At 37.8% G+C, this 22742-nt stretch overlaps 1 protein-coding gene across 1 annotated transcript in view; it reads left to right on the forward strand.

Moving 5' to 3' along the window:
• LOC126458040 (DNA-directed RNA polymerase II subunit RPB1) overlaps positions 1–22050 on the forward strand; it is a 48960-nt gene extending 26910 nt beyond the window's left edge. The window contains exons 21-26 of the mRNA XM_050094832.1: positions 6716–6945; positions 7943–8146; positions 8244–8547; positions 18310–18498; positions 20206–21344; positions 21743–22050. Of these exons, the coding sequence (XP_049950789.1) occupies positions 6716–6945; positions 7943–8146; positions 8244–8547; positions 18310–18498; positions 20206–21341 (2063 nt within the window). The 3' untranslated portion in view covers positions 21342–21344; positions 21743–22050. The remainder of the gene's footprint in view (positions 1–6715; positions 6946–7942; positions 8147–8243; positions 8548–18309; positions 18499–20205; positions 21345–21742) is intronic.
• The last annotated feature ends 692 nt before the right edge of the window (positions 22051–22742 follow it).

Consider the following 22742-nt stretch of genomic DNA (forward strand, 5'->3'; position numbering starts at 1 on the left):
AAATTCAGACGGATGAGTCTGTGTGGCTAAGATATGGTAACCATGGACTCTAGTTGGTCAACCATCAGGGGCCGAGTGACAATCACTTGTAAATTCAGACTGGCAACCAATGATCTGTTAACATAGGTGGACTGGCTCCCAGCGTCCAGAATACAACTATAAGGTTTTCCTCACCTGTGAGTCCTGCAACATAATTGCATATTGTCTGCAGGTAAATGAAGCCTGTGTGTTGTTTGTTTACATTGCCCACTTTAACATAACACACAAACTGGGAAAGACCCAGCCACCTAAGTTAAGATCTTAGAATCTTGAGAGCACGAAAGTATTGTTCGGCCATGGTGGTGGCGGTCTGGCCACCAGCTGGAAACGGCCTGGTGAACAGAGTTCCAGGGTACAAAGAAATGCAGCAGAGGAAAGGAAATCCAGTACTAACATCACTTTAGCTGAAGTTGAAAGTGACCACCATTCACCTCTTGGCTGTTTTGGGCTGGTCAGTAACTTACTGAAGGCAGATCGAAGTTAGACTTCTGGAATTGCTGCTATTTCATCCGAAAGGTTTCGTTACAGTTCTTGAAGACTATGAGGATTGTTACAAGATACCTTAGATGTAAGGGCTCCCCACACAAAATAATTGCACACTGACAGATAGGTGACCTGGGTAGCTAGCCAAGGGTGCGACCATACTTACCTCTGCTAACAGCTTTGTCAGGTGTGAAGACTGTGTTAATGTGCCCCAGGGTTTGGCCGCCTGTATGGGCATTTGCCCATCCTGTTGGAAGTAACTGTAGGTCTTTTCCTCCTCCATTAATGCTGCCACAAATGGTTTCAAAATGTTGGCAATGTAATGTGCTTCAATCGGCATCTGATGAAAGAAGGTGCAACCAATAATATGGCATACAGACAGAGCACACCATACCCCAACTTTCTGATCATGCAGTGGTGTTTCGTGGAAGTTATGCAGAGTCTATGCTGCCCAGAACCTGTGATACCATGAGTAGATGTAACCAGTCAGGTGAAACCAGGCTTCATCAGACATAAAGAACAAATTCATGTCCAATCCATTCATTGTTATCTCAGTGAAGGGCCACTCGTAAAACTGGGGGCACCGAGGAGCATCTGCTGGTTTTTATGCATGAACAACAGACACTTGGTAGGGATGCATGTGCAGGTCAAGGTGGGAGTTTTCATCTGCATGATCGAAGTAATGTGCTGGTCTCTTGAGACAGGCATCAGGTTGATTTGGTAGGACTCCGAAGCATTTTCTGGTGAACTGTAGCCACATTTTCTGGTATGCGGGCATATTTCAGAATTATTTTCGACTTGTTCAAAGCAGAACCTGCCTAACGCCATTTTCGGACTAAGCATTGCATGGCAAGCTTTTCTGGCACTTTGATATCACTAAACTTTTCAGTAAACAACTGACCACACTGTTTCCATGAGTTTGTTGTCTTGTAACTTTCCACAACGAACACCTGCTGTTCCACTGTGAATACCATGTCCCCTTTGCACTGCTCCACTCCAACCGAGACGGCGTGCACGACACTCTGAACTGGTGTGAATAATATGGCGGGTGTGCATGTGGTGTGTGCGTCATGGAGTGTGGTTACATGCATACATTCACATCCAGTCATATCCCCCTCATCCAGGCCACTTTCATTTGCCCCATCCTGTACTTTAACAATTGTTGGGACTCCCAAAATATTCGTATGTTGGGGCTTCACTGTATGATTTATTTTATTACTAATTATTTAAGTAATTTATGTATGACAACATCTTGTAATTATTTCAGAGAGCTACTGAATGAATAAACACATAGTTTCAATTAAAATCTTCTTGGTCGACCACATCATTTAATTGCAATGTTACCTGATATCATTTATGTTATTTAATGAAACTAGTTGCATTTTGTCATTTATTATTTGCAATGACTAACCAATGTCAGGTAAATTAGGCTGTAAGATCACTAGCAGTTGATGTATATTACACAGGCAAGCCACTGCAGAGTACTAAAGCTGATGTACATGGCTCAATCTCTGTGACTGTAATGAGCCAAACATCTACTCTGAGCCTTATATTGCCCATGACTGGTCGTCATCATATTGCTTCCTCATATGTTGCAAATGGTGTGTCTCATCTGGAATAATCAAATACGATTCTAACTTACCTCATTAATTCCACTCTTCAAAACCAGTGTCTCGAACCACTGAACTAGACCTCGTTTAGCACTGTAGAAAAGATAGACGTTTCTTGGTCATAAATAGATTTTTGATGGTTGCCCTTACAGAATGAGCAGAAACCTCTGCCTTTCTTGATGCAGTTTTTAAAAGCATGGCCTTGCTTGAAGCAAAGGAAACAGCATTTACACAACTTCTGAATACTGAGGCTCTCCTGTACCTCTAGTATGTTTTGACAGTCATGACATCAGTGACCCTGTTGGGTGCAGAACATGCAATACAGTTCTGAGAGCTACTAATTACTGTATTGCATTTACAGCAAGTCTGTTTACGTTGTATATTAGGAGCTGAAGTGGAGGGTAGCATATTTGAATTTGGTTGTTCTTGTCCGCGAATCATATGAGCAGTGAGTGGACACTAGAAACTCCATTAACTTTAAAACATGCTTCAAAGAAATTGTCTTTTTACATGAATTAGCAAGCAATGACAAATTTCTTCTGGGAAGATGCGCAGTATATATGGAATTAAGAGTCTGCCATAGGCATTGATGTCTTCCACCAATGATTTCAGTGCTGTATTTTTCGGATACATTCTATGGATGTTAGGTTTTCCAGAGATATGAAATGAATAGGCAAATTCACTGCCAAATAATCTAGGTGTGCTCTGTTGCAGCCCTGAAGAATTTTTTTGTATCCTCAATAAGTTAATGTGGTTATGGCGATGCCCTTGACAAGCATCTTAGGTTCATCTTAGAGAAGGCTTTGAAGGAAGACGTTCTTACTAGTAATGGACGAAGAGAGTTTGCCATTGACTGATTGTTCCGAAAATCGAGGCCAGTTCTCCACATCTGCTGAGAAGGGCTGTAATTGAGTGGATGGTAATGTGACTGCTGTAATAACTGTGTTGGCCAGGGGACCATATTATTTCTGTTTAAAGATGACATGGGTTCAGTGTGCTTCCTTTAGATACCATTCAATATGATGATTAGGGCGCACTTCGCTTTATCTGTATACTCCTCAAACACCATTATATCAGTATTGTAATCCTTCTCTGAAAAAAGGTCATTTACAAGTATTTGATCATCCAGCAGTATAATAATTGACAACATGTCCTCCAAACGAGCCTTGTGTGTAAAGTCAGAGAGCAGTGTCTCAGCTGAGAATGCTCCAATCACGATGATGAATTGAATAATATTCGATTTGTTGAGTTCACTCTCTTTTCAGAATATTGAAGCGAAACACTGTGGTTGGTTAAATGTGATGATGCACTCCATGTATGATCTGTCACTCCATTTTCTGCGTGTCGACTTACCTTCTTACTAATTTTGGGTTGCCGTGACATGTATATGTGATGCTTTTTGTATTAGAGAGCAAATAGTTCTCGTAAAGATTCTTCAGTTGGTCCATAATTTACATTCTTGCCAGTGTCACTTTCCTCCTCGACTTCCATGGCACTACCACACCATGATGCCGGAGCATTAAGCATGCCTCCGCAGTAGGCGGAGGCCTGCATTCATCATCATGCCTTGCTAATATGATATGCTGTGATGACTGACTTTTTCATCTATCTGCAGCTACATCAGACAAGGGCTCAAGAGACACTTGTGCTTTCACAGCGACAAGAACATTTGTGTATACCAAAGAGAAGGAGTCATACAAAGATATTATAACGGATAATTCTACTGTGCTGCGAATGCTAGAAAATTTTGCCTATCTTCTAAGGATTCTTATTTTAGTTGTCCTAGCATTTTTTGTTACATTTTCAGTTGGGCTTTACCAACTTGTTAAAATTCTAGCAGTGCATTTTGAATTAGTTTGATGTCTGGCATCATGCCTACTTGATAAGGACTCCAAACATGGGAACAGTACTCTAAAATTGGTTGTACTAGTGTCTTGTATGACCTTACCTTTGAAGATACGTTCTTTCTTCCCAGAACCCTTTCAAAAAAATCTAATAATCATACCATTGCATAATGCTTCTAAGTATTACCCCTAAATACTTACACAAAATCATGTGCTCAAGACATTCAGCACTAAACTTGTATTCTCATACTGTTCGGTTCTTTCACTTTGTTATACGCATTCGCTTTCATTCATCCATTTTTCAAGAGAGCTGCTATTCATTACACCCGGTTCAAATTTTGCCCAAGTCTTTCTTCAGTTTTTTTACAATTGTCCTGTGACATTACTTTCCAGTAGCTATTAGCAAGAGCTAATTAGTTGCATGTTTCATGGATCATTTTGCACAATAGATCATAATGATGTGGAACAAATCGCTTTAATTTCACTTCACGAATTAATTTGTATATATGGTTACATTTTGAACATTCACAAAGTTTGTTTTTTTTTTTTTTTTCCACAGTGCTGCCGATCCCATCTGATAAATTTTTCATGTGTATTGGAAACATTAGATGTCCTGGGATCACAGCTGATTTTACTTTTGTTTCTTTGGAACATCCAAAGTCCAGCATAATTTATAGCATTCTATTGGTCAAATATTCCTAAACCCAATAAAATAATAGTGAACACACTCTCCGTATGTTTGTTTCTTAGTTAGTAGTCAGTGATGTGGTACATTTCAGAAATCTAGAACTACATTATCTACCTGTGTACTTGCATCTGTTATTAACAAGATGTTGCATATGAAAAAAGGTGGCTGTGTTTTGAATGAATGGTTTTTCCTAAATCCATGCTATTTCTTGAGAAACTTGTTATCTCCAGGAACTTCTTAATGTTTGAGCTTAGACTGTAATACGTTCTAAGGTTCTGCAATGGATGGATGTCAGTGATATCAAGGTTTATATGCCCCGGTAAATCTGGGAAAAACCTGGGACTTTTTTAGAATTTCAGGAATTTTTCATTGTTTTAGTTCTCAGTTAAAAAAATTAACTGGTAAGAACTGATACTCTAACAAAGACTTTTACTTCATCCCATTACTGCAGCAATAAAACATAAACAAGAGAATAATTCCAAAATAAAACTTAAGTTGCAAAGAAAATGTGCCATTGACAACAGCAAAATATAGTGCACACACAAATGTCTGCCAACAGAAAAATGTGTCAAAATGCTTTAGGACGAAGATTATGCAACACTTTGTAACAACGAATTGCTTTCAATGAGTGTGATGTCACAACTGTTTACATTTCTAACAGCTCGTGGGAAAATATTGTGAATGGTGGTTTGAGAAGTGTTACTTTCAAAGTAAATTCTGTTAAGCAAGATAAGTTAAGTTATGTGTGAGAATGTGCAGTGAACTTCTTAAAAATTGTGAAGTGTTTGACTCTCATACAAAACTTAACATTTTGAGGACCAGCCACTGAGAAAAATTTTGGGCCCAGATGATCAGCCATTTGCGCCTTTATTTTAAATTTTACTGGCACATTTGTGTTTGATATATCTTAAACTGTAACACACACTAAAGAGAGCAAGGTTAGTTTTTTATATTTTTATATTTATTTTAATTCTCTCATAGAACACAAATTGTGCAGTAACAATGGCAAAAAGTGTAATTATTGTTGGGAAAAATAGGGTGGGGTGAGACCTTGAGCAATTTTACATGCCTTTACCTTTTCTAAGAGAAAGTTGAAGTGCTCGATGGAACATGTATTTGATCAGGTAACCCACAAAATGTTCGGTGCACAGTGTTGAAATTTATAATACTGCTTGTGACCCTCAGAAAAGAAATCAAGAAATTTTTGATGACCAGTAATATTACATGTGAAAGCTTAGCTTTCCTTGTAGGTATACTGGGTGTTTCTTAATTTAAATCATTAAAATTTTCTAATTGTGGGTTGACGCAACTTTAATGTTGCTATTGGCTGGTTACATCACAAGTCCTATGCTCTGAATATCACTGGCTGGTGAGATCATGTGGCTGATCTGGGATTGGCTGACAAAAGCACATCACAATCTCGATTTCATTGCTTCGGAAGCTACCTTGCTCTATTTGGTGGAATTTGCATTTACTCTCTCATAATATATGAAAATATGCAGTACACATGTCACCGTGCTTCAAATATCTTTCCAAAACATGTTTTTTTTTTCCCCTAAAGTACCAGGAGTTCGATGTTGGTGAATAAAACGTACCATTGAAAGCATTGGCAAGTTTTACAGCTCCGGGGCAAAGCATATAGTGACTTAACGTGGAAAAAATGTTCTTTCACATGAGATATAGTATATTTTCACCCAGGGAAAAGGGTTTTGTTAATTGGGAAATCGGGGGGAAAATCCTGGAAATTTTTGTCCACGTATACATCTAGAGTATTGGTCTGGAATTCTGTGCATCCTACCTCTCACCCTTTTCCTAGACGCAGGCATGAAACCATTCTCTGTTTAAGAAATTCTCAATAAATGTGAGCTAGGAAAGGAACTAATTCCACAGGGAATTCAATGTAAAATGTAATTAGAAGTCCTGTTGGAAGGCAGTGCCACACACTGTGCATTTGAAACCAATCATGTGGCCCATTAAGGAACTGGTGACACCTTTTGATGATTGTAACAAACTATGTCAGCATATGTACATTACTTATTTCTTTTTGACAGATAAAAAGCTGACTATGGAACAGATAGCAGAAAAAATAAATGCTGGTTTTGGAGATGATTTGAACTGTATATTTAATGATGATAATGCTGAAAAATTGGTTCTCCGCATCAGAATTATGAATAGTGATGAAAATAAGTTTCAAGAGGAAGGAGAAACCGTTGATAAAATGGAAGATGATATGTTCCTCAGATGTATTGAGGCAAATATGCTGTCAGAAATGACTCTGCAGGTAAGTGTAAAGGAAAAATAGTATCGGTTTGCTGCATTTTTAAATGGCAGAACTATAGTATTTATCATTTACTACTAAAGTTTATTTTCACTGAACGTGTGTTTTCCTGGGGAGGAGAGTTCGATAATGTGTACTTTGAATGTATATTTCAATTATGGTTTCAATTATGAAACACAAATTAGTAAAATGTCACTTTGTAGAAGTGAGGAAAAAATATATCATCCCCAAAAAGGGGACGTAATGTTTCTGAGCCACTATGTTTTTATTGCTAATTTTTATTTGAAACACACGAAGCATCATAATTGCAGCTACTACTGGAACTTTTGTATGTGTCCTGCAGTCACAGATTTCAATTGCTCATCACTATCACTTTAATCCTTAATGGTTGAATGTTTGCATGAATTGGCACAGAGTTAAAAATTTGATATAATTATTTACATTTGAAAGCTGACTTTGAAATGAACATAAACAGTCTTGACTGCAACAAACCTTTATTTTTGTGGTTACCGGTTTCTGTTTGTTACTGAGCAGGTGATATTTGTGGGGTTTTTAACACCTGTTCCATTCCCCACCACCACCTGCCATTATGATATGAGGTCTGAAGATGGTCAGTAACTGCAAAAATAAAGGTTTCTTGTGGTTGAGGCTGTCTATGTTCATTTTCAAGTACTAAGAAAAACTGCTGTTCTCCACAAGAAGTATTCTCCAAAATTATTGAAAGCTGTCTATTACTAAAGAGAAGAAAATTGTTAAAACAGCAGATTATATTTATCTTCTTCTTACTGAATGTGCTCAGCATATTACAGTAAGTAGAGATAGTGGTACTGGGTGGTTTGGTTGGATTACCGCTTTCCAGTCTCATCATTTGGGCAAATCTAATTGTTGTGGCAATGAGTACAGTTCTTATGGAATTAGCGACTTCTAAATACATATGCTGTTAATTTAAATAAAGTTGTTTCCTTGGTTTTTGTTCTTTAATTTCTGTTTTTCTTTACAGGGTATTGAAGCTATTGGAAAAGTGTACATGCATCTTCCTCAGACTGATTCGAAGAAAAGGATTGTAATTACAGAAACTGGTGAGTTCAAAGCCATTGCCGAGTGGCTTCTGGAAACTGATGGAACAAGTATGATGAAAGTACTCAGTGAGAGAGATGTAGATCCTGTCAGGACTTTCTCCAATGACATCTGTGAAATTTTCTCTGTAAGTATGTTTTGTTATTTTTGTGTGAATGTTTTTATGTATAGACTGTTTGAGGAAGTACATTTTTGGACGTTGATACAAATAATTTTTTTTATAGGTACTGGGTATAGAGGCCGTGCGTAAATCAGTTGAGAAGGAAATGAACACAGTTCTGCAGTTCTATGGTCTCTATGTAAACTATCGACATCTTGCTCTTCTGTGTGACGTGATGACAGCTAAAGGTCATTTGATGGCTATCACACGTCACGGAATTAACAGACAGGATACCGGAGCGCTAATGAGATGTTCCTTTGAAGAAACTGTTGACGTGCTTATGGATGCTGCTTCACATGCAGAAGTTGATCCAATGAGAGGTGTCTCAGAAAATATTATTATGGGGCAGCTGCCGCGATTAGGCACAGGTAAGTTGACAAATCATGTAGATATTGACCATGTTCTGTGGTTAATTAAAAATGAGATTGAGAGTTGTTTTTTGCCGATCTGGATATAAAATAATGACATAATAAAACAATCTCACCTAGTCTGTGAGTATATGCTGTTTGTAAAGTACTCATAAAAGTGAAGTACACATTGTTGTTCTATCCAATTGTTCTATCTAATCATCTGTGTTGATATAAAAATGAAATTTACAGAATTCTAGATGAGTGTTTACAACATGGTAAGCATGGAAAACAAATGCCTACTTACTATGTAGTAACAGATGAATAACTGAGATATACTGAAAGATTCCTGCAGTTTTAGATTTTTAATGATGCTCCACCAGGAAAGAGGGTTGTAAGATTTGAAAGAAACTAGTTTTTTGCTGAAGAGACTAAAAAGTTAATGAACATCTTGTGCAGAGCAACACACAATTGGATAAGGATTATACAGAAATTAAAATTGAATTTCCAAAACTATCTATATTGTACATCTCTTCATTGCTGTGACATACTAAATAGTAATTCAGTCTTTTAGGCTGTGCAGCATGCAGTATATTGCTGATTTTATCAGCTGCATGCCCAGTGTCTGGCTTGACTTAACCCTGCTGTTATCTTCGGGTCAGTATGACCTGAAAATAAATTTGTTCTTCCATAACTTTTTAATATTTAAAAGGTATTGCTCCAAACTTTGATGGAAAAAAGAAAAAATCCTTCTCTTAACCTTGTTAGAACTTAATTTGTTACGCTTGGGTTTCTCTGGTTAGTATTACCTGGAGGTCTTAAAAAATTCACAGAATGTGGAGATATCATAGTCAAGTTTATTTCTACTTGCCTGAAGTTTTTATTTTTTTTATTTTTTTGTGACAAAATAAATGTTTAAATGTGTGAAGGTTACATAACAGTGCAAATCACTGCTTGTGTTCAAATTTTTATAGCACATTGTCTCGCTAACAATTACATTTTATTAACTGTTGTGTGCAGACACAATTCATGTATGTATCATAGCAATTTCTATGTTGCTATCATGACAGTGAATCCTTTCTGATGGGGCAATTGGAAGCATTAGTTAATGCATCTGATAGCAAGGAGAATATTTCTGAAGAAGTAAAATGCACCAGTGATGACATCATTCATCAGATGGAGAAGACGTTTCAGGAGTTGATACCTCAGATGACAATGTTTAAGCTGTTCAACTGATTCAGTCTAAAGACAGAAAGATCATGTGGAGTCTAGAACCTTTTCCGCAAACTGGAAGAGCATCTAGTGCAAAAATTATATAACTGATTCCTGGTCCAGTGAGATACACTATCACCAGAGTGGAAATGAAATCCCATGCTTCTTGACAGAGCGTAGGGAAATGATGCAGGAGACCCACACCACTGTACTAGGCAAGGTCCTAATGGAGGTGGTTTGCCGTTGCCTTCCGCCGACCATAATGAGGATGGGTGGTGTGGTGGTGGTGGTGGTGGTGGTGGTGGTGGTGGTGGTGGTGGTGGTGGTGAAGGTGAAGAAGACGACACAACACCAAGTCATCTCAGGGCAGGTGAAGATACCTGACCCGTCGGGAATTGAACCTGGGACACCGTGCATGGGAAGCGAGAACACCACCGTGTGACCACGAGCAGCGGACATAAATCATAACATGAGTCGGCAAAGAGTCTGTGGGATCCAGAAGCAGGTATAGCCATCTTTTCTACTGTAATGTTGCTGAAACGGTTCTGGTGCATATCACGTGTTACAGTTTGGTGGCAATTCTGATTGAAGAGCACATACAGTAAATGACAAGTTGGCACCTATAAGAGTTTTGTGGGATAAGTGGCTGGAAATACTTTCGAAACCATATAATCCAGGCACAAATGTAACTGTGGAAGAACAACAATATATAATGAGCAAACCTTCAAAATATGGGGTAAAAGTGTGGACACTGTGTGTTAGTCATACTACTTATGCTACAAAGATGCAAATCTATACAGCAAAATTACATGGGCAAGCGCCTAAGAAAAATAAAAGTATGAGGATTGTCGTGGATCTGACACATGAGCTAAAAAGGCAAAATGTCATGTATGCCAATTTCTTCACATCATATGCATCAGGCCAAGGACTTATCAAAAGATATCTTACAATACTGGGAACAGTAGCCTGAACTCCCTAATAACATATCAAACAAAGATGGTGTACACACTTCAAAGTTCTTTTTTGTTATGGGTACCGTAGTCGAATTTTGTGTTTCAAGAGAGAACATACAGGTTGTTCTGATGAGCACAGTGCACAACAGTGAGCAAATAAGCAACAGAGAAGACAAGAAACCAAAAATATTGGACTACAATGCAAGTAAGGGAGCAGTTGACGCATTGGATCAACTTATTGGCACATACACATGCAAGAGGAAATCCAACCACTGGCCTGTAATCATCTTCTACAATATACTTCTGCCTACAATGCTTTCGTGTTGTACAGAAAAATTAATTCATGGTAGAAAAAGATATTCTGTACGAAAGAAAAATATTTCTCAATGAATTGAGAAGACTCCTAGCTACTCCTTACATTGAAGCTAGAAAAATGCTGCTTTGAAATTTACAGTTAGTGGCTGTTGTTAGAAGAACACCAACAGGAATTCCATCAGCAACTGAAACTGCATACGCGCCAGATGCAAATTATGTTCATCAAGTTGTAACAACAAGACGGCAATGAAATGTTCAAATTGTAACAAATGTGTTTGTAAAGCTCACATCAGAATACCACTGCCCAAATTGTGGCATTCTGAGCCAAACTCTATTCTTATTTTTCCTGGGCTTGACAATTTATGCGCTAAGTAAAACTCTGTTGCCCAACAGCTCTTTGAGGGCAGAGCTTATGTCATCGTAGAGATTGTTGGCACGCGATTCTGTAAAATTTATTTGAATTGTAAAAATTATAATAATTTTTAACAATTTATGATCATCATGCCCTTTAAATATCATACAATCATTATGACCTGAAAGAGCATATGTGTATAGCTTTTCTAAGAAAGGTAGCAGGGTTAATATAGTTGTACTTCTGTTTACATTTGTGATATATTCGATGATAAGAATAAAGAGGAACGCAGATACACAGTGGTTCCAGTGCCAATCTGCCAATCTCATAGAGTGTTTGTTGTGGTTCACAAGAGAGGTGGGTAATTAATCATAACACTGACAAGTTGGAGGCCAAAGTGTGCTCCCACTTCTGTTGCCAGGTGTGTGTCACACAGTAGTAATCTTCTCTGTGTTTGTTTGTTGTTGAGATAAAGAGATTTATTATTGACATAAAACAAGCACATTTGAGGAAATGTTAAAACATCTTGACTCCTCTGATGGGAGGACTTCTGATTTTATTCTTTCTCAGTGGTACTTCTTTAAAATTTGATGACTGTGGTCTGTTCATTTACCTGAATTCAGTGTCTGGGCTTAAACAAATGAATTTTTAGAATATATCAGTTTGTACTGATGTCACATGACACTTGTCCACTGCTTGAATTGTTTGGTTGTAATGTAACAATTTTGGTTCTTTGTTTTGTTTCTTGGAGGTATTTCAGGATTATGATGCAGTCAAAATAGATCTCTCCTGTTGCAACACTTTGATCTCATCATTTCAGTGATAATCATAAATACTATTTCTCCTCATGGACGTCTCTTCATTTGTGCTCCAGTTTTCAATACCCATGTAAGGTTTGAGAATTGTGACAGTGTCACCTGACAACTTCAGTAGCTGGTTTATTACTTGGTGCACCTGTATAAACTAAAAAAAAAAATCCAGTTTCATAGTTAAATTGTTTTTAGTCAAAAACACGTTCAGTGCATGCACTGCTTGCAGTATTTATAGGGCATCTTCTACTTAATTTCTGAAAAGCAAACAATGGAAAATCCAGGATGGAATGTAACAATACCAGAGAAGGAAAGTTGCTACTCACCATATAGCGGAGATGCTGAGTTGCAATAGGCACAACATAAACATTCACACAATTAAAGCTTTTGGCCATAAAGGCATTTCAGGAGCTTCTAAGATGCAAGGCAAATCACTTTCCCCTTGTCTTACTTATCTTTGTCATCATGGTCGGTTTCAATCCTGAATGGTTAGAGAAAATGGATTTGGGGGGGGGGGGGGGGGGGTAGGATTAACTTCCTCCTTAGATAATGAAGGGCCATCATTAGCTGTACCCCAGTGGAAACTTCAAATTGAGAACAAAGAAAAATAGAACTCATCCCCTGGAAGGGTCCTTCTCCACCTGCTGTGCGAGCATGATGAAGTAGTTCGAAAGGGAATCACTGTTGCTATGGTAGAGAATGCTGCACGCAATTCCTGTTCGTCGGGCAGTATGCGTGTGGTGTTACAAAAGTTGGAACACCCTGTGGTCCGCTATATGGAAGGTGCTTTGACCCATTCTCAAATGGTATCCATAAAAGATCCATATTGTACAGCAATTTGCACCACAGGACACCCGACGACATGTTGACTTCACTCTCCACTTTCTCACAAGAATTGAAGTTGACAGTGACTGGCCCTGGACCGTCCTATGGTCAGACAAAGCTCATTTTTCTCTGATGTATGAGGTGAACACAACAGAATTGCAGAGTGTGGGGATCTTCACCAGGTTGGCGCGCAAGGACCAAAGACGTGCAGTGTGAGTAACCAGTATTACTGTGATATGCTTCGCCGGCGTGTGCCATGTCCGCCTTACAGGAGAGACACGCATTGCACTCAACAGTTTTTATGCAAGATGGGTTCCTACCGATGATTGCTTGTGAAGTTCACCTGCTTCTCTGAAACACATTTGGAAACATCGAATTATTAGATGATTGTTTCCAAACGCTTGGCCGGCACGATCAGTTGATTTCACTCCCTGTAATTTATACTTCAAGGACGGGGTTTACCAGGGGAACATTCACACACGCTGATCTGAAGTGCGGCATAGCAATAGAGTTGGCCAGCGCACATACGGATATGCTTCATTCTGCAATTCCTGTGCTTTCAAACTCTTCTGGATACTGATGGGTGCCATAATGGTACCGGTATGGATTGGCATGATGTACCATGGCAGCACATTAAAAGTGTTTCAGTTGAATTGATTCTGCATTATTTCTCTTCCCCTTGACATTAATGCTACCAAGTTTGGTACTCATATGATAATTAGTTTCAGTGTTTAATGTGTTTAAGAGGGAAAGTTTAATTGTAACTACCTGGTACACACCTTACACACATACGACTTCTTTATTTTTGGCGTGGACAACATCCTCAGTGAAGGATGATGTCCCATAAATAAACTAATAATGTTCCTATCCACCAGTTCCGACTACGGTTTTTGAGGTTTCCCATGATTGTAAGTGAATGCTGTAACTGGTAAGCCCCTCCCACTTATTCTCATATGGGATTCACCATTTGCCCCACTATCAACTTATCAACTTGACTGATAGTTGGCTGAAGAGAACTGCGACCCTTTAACGGAGTGGATCTGGAACAGCTCGCTCTGCTCCTTGGAGTGCAGAATGAGAAGATTAGAAAAGAATAATATATTATTATTATTATTTCTTTCACTTTCTCAGACGTTAAGTCCGGTTAAAAATGGAGTGACGCGGACCTTGATCAAGCGTCACTTCCTTTTAACTGTACGGTATGTGTTATATTGCATTTAGGAACTTTCGGGTAATTGAACATGAATCAATAATTACGGATTTCTGTAGTTGTATATATATGTTTGGATGTAGCTGTATTGCATTGATGTACTGGTGGATATTGTGTGGTATGACTCCTGTAGTTGATAGTATAATTGGTATGATGTCAACTTTATCCTGATGCCACATGTCTTTGACTTCCTCAGCCAGTTGGATGTATTTTTCAATTTTTTCTCCTGTTTTCTTTTGTATATTTGTTGCATTGGGTATGGATATTTCTATTAGTTGTGTTAATTTCTTCTTTTTATTGGTGAGTATGATGTCAGGTTTGTTATGTGGCGTTGTTTTATCTGTTATAATGGTTCTGTGTCAGTATAATTTGTATTCATCATTCTCCAGTACATTTTGTGGTGTATACTTGTATGTAGGAACGTGTTGTTTTAAAAGTTTATGTTGTAAGGCAAGCTGTTGATGTATTATTTTTGCGACATTGTCATATCTTCTGGGGTATTCTGTATTTGCTAGTATTGTACATCCGCTTGTGATGTGATCTACTGTTTCTATTTGTTGTTTACAAAGTCTGCATTTATCCGTTGTGGTATTGGGATCTTTAATAATATGCTTGCTGTAATACCTGGTGTTTATTGTTTGATCCTGTATTGCAATCATGAATCCTTCTGTCTCACTGTATATATTGCCTTTTCTTAGCCATGTGTTGGATGCGTCTTGATCGATGTGTGGCTGTGTTAGATGATACGGTTGCTTGCCGTGAAGTGTTTTCTTTTTCCAATTTACTTTCTTCGTATCTGTTGATGTTATGTGATCTAAAGGGTTGTAGAAGTGGTTATGAAATTGCAGTGGTGTAGCCGATGTATTTATATGAGTGATTGCCTTGTGTATTTTGCTAGTTTCTGCTCGTTCTAGAAAGAATTTTCTTAAATTTTCTACCTGTCCATAATGTAGGTTTTTTATGTCGATAAATCCCCTTCCTCCTTCCTTTCTGCTTAATGTGAATCTTTCTGTTGCTGAATGTATGTGATGTATTCTATATTTGTGGCATTGTGATCGTGTAAGTGTATTGAGTGCTTCTAGGTCTGTGTTACTCCATTTCACTACTCCAAATGAGTAGGTCAATATTGGTATGGCATAAGTATTTATAGCTTTTGTCTTGTTTCTTGCTGTCAATTCTGTTTTCAGTATTTTTGTTAGTCTTTGTCTATATTTTTCTTTTAGTTCTTCTTTAATATTTGTATTATCTATTCCTATTTTTTGTCTGTATCCTAGATATTTATAGGCATCCGTTTTTTCCATCGCTTCTATGGAGTCACTGTGGTTATTCAATACGTAATCTTCTTGTTTAGTGTGTTTTCCCTTGACTATGCTATTTTTCTTACATTTGTCTATTCCAAAAGCCATATTTATATCATTGCTGAATACTTCTGTTATCTTTAGTAATTGGTTGAGTTGTTGATTTGTTGCTGCCAGTAGTTTTAGATCATCCATGTATAGCAAATGTGTGATTTTGTGTGGGTATGTTCCAGTAATATTGTATCCATAATTTGTATTATTTAGTATGTTGGATAGTGGGTTCAGAGCAAGGCAGAACCAGAAAGGACTTAATGAGTCTCCTTGGTATATTCCACGCTTAATCTGTATTGGCTGTGATGTGATATTATTTGAATGTGTTTGGATATTAAGTGTGGTTTTCCAATTTTTCATTACTATGTTTAGGAACTGTATCAATTTAGGATCTACTTTGTATATTTCCAATATTTGTAGTAACCATGAGTGGGGTACACTATCAAAAGCTTTTTGGTAATCAATGTATGCGTAGTGTAGCGACCTTTGTTTAGTTTTAGCTTGATATGTCACCTCTGCATCTATTATCAGTTGCTCTGTACATCCTCGTGCTGCTTTGCAACAGCCTTTTTGTTCTTCATTTATAATTTTGTTCTGTGTTGTATGTGTCATTAATTTCTGTTTAATGACTGAAGTTAATATTTTGTATATTGTTGGTAGGCATGTTATGGGGCGATATTTAGCTGGGTTCGCTGTGTCTGCTTGATCTTTAGGTTTCAGATATGTTATTCCGTGTGTAAGTGTATCAGGGAATGTGTATGGGTCTGCAATGTAACTGTTAAATAATTTAGTTAGATGTGAATGTGTTAAGGTGAACTTCTTTATCCAGAAATTTGCTATTTTATCATTTCCAGGGGCTTTCCAATTGTGAGTAGAATTAATTGCTTGGGTGACTTCATGTTGCAAAATTATCACTTCAGGCATTTGTGGTATCATCTTGTATGTGTCTGTTTCTGCTTATATCCATCGTGCATGCCTGTTATGTTGTACCGGGTTTGACCATATGTTGCTCCAGAAGTGTTCCATGTCTGTTATGTTTGGTGGATTGTTTATTTTAATGTGTGTGTTATCTATTGTCTGGTAAAATTTCTTTTGGTTTGTGTTGAATGTTTGGTTTTGTTTCCTTCTATTTTCACTTTTTTTGTATCTTCTGAGTCGTTTGGCTAATGCTTGTAATTTCTGCTTCTTTTCGTCTAATTGCTCTGTCGCTTCTTGTTGTGAGATTTTACCTAACCTTTTTCGTTTTTTTTCCGAGATTTCATTTCTTATAAATTGTGTTAGCTGTCCGATGTCTTTTCTCAGTTTTTCTATTTTGATCTGTAGCCTGTGTTGCCATGCTGGTTTTGTGGGTTTCTTCTGTGTGTTGGTTGGTTCTGATCTCTGCCTAGTGTGTATATTTAGTGTAGTGAGTGCTCCTATATAAACCAGTAGTTGTAACTCTTCCATAGTTGTGTTTTCATTTATTTTGTTGTGTATGATTGTGTTGATAGTTTTTATTGTTGTTTCGACTTGTGGGTTATTTGGTGGTCTATGCAAGAATGGTCTAATGTCTGTATTTGTGTCTTTGTATTCTATATATGTTAGCTGAAATTTTTCTTCTATATCTAACATCTGTGTCACTTCGTGTTCTATTTGTGCTTGTTCTGGTGGCTGTCTTAAGATTTCGTTTTCCTCTGATTGTTTAATCGGTGCGTGTTGTTCTTTGTTTGTTTGCTCTGGGATGTTTGAGTCCATTACTGTATTTTCTTCTTCTTCTGATTGCACATTATTTTGTTCCAGTATTTGTTGTACTTGTTGTTTAATGTTTTCTAATTCTGACTGGGGTATCCTGTTATTTTTTATTATTACACGGATCTGATCAGCTAGTCGTTGTTCTGTTAAAAATTTTAATTCTTTGTATCTGGTAATAAATGTTGTGAATACTTGTGATCTGTATCCAGTTGTGTTGGTTCCTAAGTTTGTTGCTTGGTAATAACAGAACATGAGGTGTCGATTAACTTCATCTGACCATCTCATCCTCTGTCTTTGTTTTCCTTCTAGGGTGGTTGCAGGAAGCATATCCTGCAAAACACCTCTATTTGGATTTAAATCATTTTCCAGTTGGCTAGCAGTGTCGTTGCCATTGTGGGTGGGCAAAGGGTTCAAGCGTCGTCCCCGACCATGACGGCGCTTGTCCGAGGCTTCTTTAGTTCTGTCCTGAACCAACTAATCACACTAAAAGGGGGGTTAGCCCTATTAGTGGTTCGTTCTTTTCGTCGCCTTTTACGACTGGCAGAACGAGAGTGTGCTTCCATATCTCCTAACACAGTAATTCAGTGAGCACCACAAGGCTGTAGACATTGGAAAACATCTGCTATTTATGAGTTACGAGAATTTATTTTTTAGTACAACTAGCAATTGCCTCAAACTGTATAAAACACTTCTATTAGTTTGCAGATATTTGGACGAAAATGTTGAGGCTCTTAGGTGTGTAGAACTCCCACTTATAATTATGTTTAATTAAGAAATATTCTGTGCAGATATATACATCACATGGTGAAAGGTTGAATGAAAACACAGCTGTTACGTTCCTCAGTAACTTAAAAGTTTCAGCTGGAAGTCTTTTGTCAAGTCACAAAAAAAGTGTTTTCACATCAGTTTTCTATTTTAATCATATCAAAATTCAATAATTCATGCAGACTCGGATTGTAAGATAAAAAGGTGCACATTATTGTAATATGAATGTTGAAATAAAGTTTGTCAAAATCTTGTGTTACAGGTGCATTTGATTTGTTGCTTGACGCTGACAAATGCAAAGCAGGAATAGAAATACCAATGAGTGTGGGAGCTGGCATGATGGGAGGAGCAGGAATGTTCTTTGGTAGCGCAGCAACACCATCAATGAGTCCACAAATGACCCCATGGAACCAAGGAACTACACCTGCATACAACAGTGCCTGGTCACCAGGTATTTTTCTTGGGCATAAATTTCTTCTTTAAATGTTAATTGTGCATTAAGAGCTGTGAAGACTATGGTACAGTGTCGTTGGCCAATAGTCACTTGAATAACTCTGGTAAACTGATTATCCCCTAAATGGTCTGTTGACTTCTGCATGTAAATTAAAATAATGCCCACAAAATGTGTTCTGAAAATTTGACACCAAATCCACTAAGAATTTGTGAAATCAATTCATTAAATAATGTAACTCTTTGTAGTGGAAAGCACAGAGCCCTTACTCAGGAAATGCAAGTAGGAGATGAGTTGGCAGAGCCCAGATATATGGTGTTTATTCGCACATGTTTGCTTCAGATTACATGAGGTAGGACAGAAGTAGTGTACAAACTGGTTAAAGAAATCTTAATAATGGAGGAGAAGTTGTCACTACGTTTCTTAGGAACTGGAATACAGTGATAGGAGAGGCCAAAAAAATTTATTATAATAAGAGATTATGGGTTGAAGTGGAGAATGATAGAGGCTCTAAACATATTAAAGATAGAAACGAATTAATGACATCAGCTGCTAGTGGGGATTAATTTAAATCAACGGGGAAACATGAAAATTTTTGTGGGAATGGGATTTGAACCAGGTCTTCTGCTTACTAGGCAGATGTGCTGTCCACTCCGCTATCTGGACACAGTGTTCATCGCAACTGCACGGACTACCCTAACATGCCTCCTGTCAGTCCCAGATTCTCAATTTATCCACACACTACTTGATGTTGTGCCCCTTGCCCATCATCTTCATTACTCACGGCATTTCGCTGATCCCTGTAAGAGTTGAAGTGTGGTGTGCATCTGCACTGAAGTGATCATTTGGTCATCATCACATTAATTGTGTATGTGGTGGCTTTTCTTTTGGACGTGTCCAAAAGAATACACACCACGTTTTGTGGAGCCCATTATGTTGATTTTAGGTAAACAATTTTTTTCAAGCATCCTGAAAGGAAAAGGTACACTTTGGACTAAGCCAGGCAATGCTGATCATTCCTAAAGTGTCAGATGTAAACAGAGTCATACTCTTAGGAGGAAATGGAATTTAATTAATCGAAGAATGGTTTGAGTCAAAAAGTATGACAGCTGTGGGAATTTCATGGTAACAGATTTTTTGGCGATCACTGTGGTATAAAGAGAAAATATAAAAATGGTAAATAGCACACCACAATAGAGGACCAATGAAATTTTTAATTTGAGGAAACAGTGTGGTAATAGTTACTGAACAAATACTGATCTCACCTTTCAACTATTCTGAACTTTCGGCGTGATGTGAATTTTTTCCAAAGTAAACTAAAGAAGCTATATTTTGACTAAAGTTCAGTCTTGATTACATCATGTATGTTTTAATAATATAGGTAATCGGTTTCGGTTCTTTCTACAAAACCATCATCAGACCCATGGCTCACTTAGGATGGTAGGCGGAGCTCTCCTCGCTGCTACGCAGTCAACTGACCCTCCAGCTGTGATGATGGTTTTGTAGAAAGAACCAAAACTGGTTACCTATATTATTAAAACATACATGATGTGATCAAGACTGAACTTTAGTCAAAATACAACAATTAATTGATCACTGCTTTCCAAAAATGTTTACCAAAACTAAAGAAGCATTTATTTTAGTTTTATTTTGGAGATTCTTTTCATTGTAAACACATTTGTTGTAATTGTTGTTTATTCTTTACAGTTCTTGGCAGTGGCATGACCCCTGGAGGTCCTTGTTTCTCACCATCAGGAGCAAGTGATGCAAGTGGCATGTCACCAGGCTTCTCTCCATGGTCGCCAACACCAGGAAGTCCATCATCACCAGGACCTGCAATGAGCCCATACCTTCCTAGTCCTGCATCTCCCACTTATGCTCCTTCCAGCCCAGCTTATGCTCCAACATCACCAAGCTTGACACCCTCCAGCCCACATTACAGTCCAACAAGCCCTTCATACAGTCCCACTTCTCCACACTATTCACCAACAAGCCCTTCTTATTCTCCAACTTCGCCGTCATACAGTCCCACTTCTCCTTCCTACAGCCCTACATCACCATCCTACAGCCCAACATCTCCATCTTACAGTCCAACATCTCCTTCTTATAGCCCAACATCACCATCTTACAGCCCAACTTCTCCTTCCTACAGCCCAACTTCACCATCTTACAGTCCAACTTCACCATCTTACAGTCCAACATCTCCTTCGTACAGCCCCACCTCTCCATCCTATAGCCCAACGTCTCCTTCATATTCTCCTACCAGCCCATCCTATTCACCCACAAGTCCCTCATATAGTCCTGCTAGTCCAAGCTACTCTCCTAGCTCTCCAAATTACACTCCTGCTTCACCATCATATTCTCCTACCAGCCCTTCGTATTCACCAAGCTCACCCAGATATTCACCAACAAGTCCCAGCTATTCCCCCAGTAGTCCCAAATATTCACCAACATCTCCATCGTACTCACCAACATCACCCTCTTTTGCCTCATCCCCTCAGTTCACACCTGCTTCTCCTCAGTATTCACCAAGCTCTCCTGCTTACAGTTCCACTTCACCTTCATACTCACCGAGTTCTCCAAAACATACTCCCAGTGGATCCACACGGTACTCACCGTCATCTCCAAATTATTCACCTACAAGCCCTCTGTACTCACCAACAAGCCCTCAATACTCACCTGCTGCAAGCTCAAAGTATTCGCCTACCAGTCCAACATACACCCCTACATCACCCAACTACAGTCCATCATCTCCAACATACTCACCTGGAGGGGCTCCTGGCTACTCCCCAACTTCACCAACATATTCACCATCGTCTCCTTCCTATGAGACAGATGATTAAAAGGTCAGTACCTGAAGCTCTCATTTGATGCCAATGCTTGGTCTCTTTCTTAATGATTTTTACATAGTTAATAAATAAATAAATAAGCAAATGTTGTTGCTACAGATGTAAGAGTCAGATATGGTCCATGTAATCACTTTGGGTGTGTTCTTTCTGGCTTTGCTATTACTTATTTGCTGATAGCTGTATCAGCACAATTTATACACTTCTCAAGATTTGTCTGATAACTTTGCTGTACGGTTTAATGGCAGCTTACATTCCCTATCAGATTTGCATAACTTAGTTGTCACACACATATTCCTACCATAAATATACCAGTTAGAATTTTAAAAAAGAGAGTAATGGGAGAGGGAAATTGAAACATTGTTAAGTTTTATTTTTTATGATCTTTTTTTTTCCAGGTCTGCAGCATCCATCTGCAAAGAAACAAATCAGAGACACTTTGTATTATATTTATATAATTTTATACTGATAGTAAATATTATTAAATTAAATGTGATTTTATTGTATTTCTGTGATGGAATTCCAATCTACATATCCAATGTTATTTAACTTAATAGTTGAATATTTTTTGTTGCATTTTATATGCTGCATGTCCATGAAGACATGTGTTTTTTACTTGAACACTCTCTATTTTTTATGTTTGTTAAAGTACGATGTCAAATATAAATGTACAGTCACTTTTATGTAAATAAAAATGTTATCTGTATTCTTTTTGTTTCATTGTCTAATCATTTATAGTAATGAATGCTGCTTTGTTGACAACTGAGTTTGCGCACACACGCACTATGTTTGTGGAATGTCAGAAAGACGATGTCATTTTTGGAACAACTAGGAGAAAAGTTAAGGCCTTATTAAGCAGTTATCCATGTGATAATGTGTGTTGGCATTCTTGTATCTTAAATTACCTTCACAGCAGTTATTCTTTATTTCTTGAATTTTTTTTAGAAATTGACTGTTTAAGTGTTTTATGATATTAATAGCTAAATGGAAAATTTAGAATGATTAGATTATTTATTTTACTTTATTTTTTAATATTTTGTTACCAATATTGAGATAGTTTCAGTGTAGTGTTGCTGTGGACAAATTAGAGGCAGGTTAGTTGTGTTTAATTGTGTGATTATAACAACACACTCAATTTAGTGGCTGATCAGAATGCATATTGCTGAAGAAAATTTTTGATCCTTAAGTAGGGTTTGAGATTTTTAAGAAGTTGATGGAGTATATTGGATTGTGGAATTCCCAAATGGGTATATGATTTAACAAGCTTATTAGTTTTCTCAGATGGTATTAAAAATACTGTTCTAACTGTTTCGCTCTTGAGAGAACCATTCCATGGAGAACTGCCATACCATAAGTACTTTCAGTGCAGGGCAGTGAAACTTGCCTTTCTTGGGCAAT

This window comes from Schistocerca serialis, chromosome 2 (genome assembly GCF_023864345.2).
Source record: "Schistocerca serialis cubense isolate TAMUIC-IGC-003099 chromosome 2, iqSchSeri2.2, whole genome shotgun sequence".
Lineage (NCBI taxonomy): Eukaryota > Metazoa > Arthropoda > Insecta > Orthoptera > Acrididae > Schistocerca > Schistocerca serialis.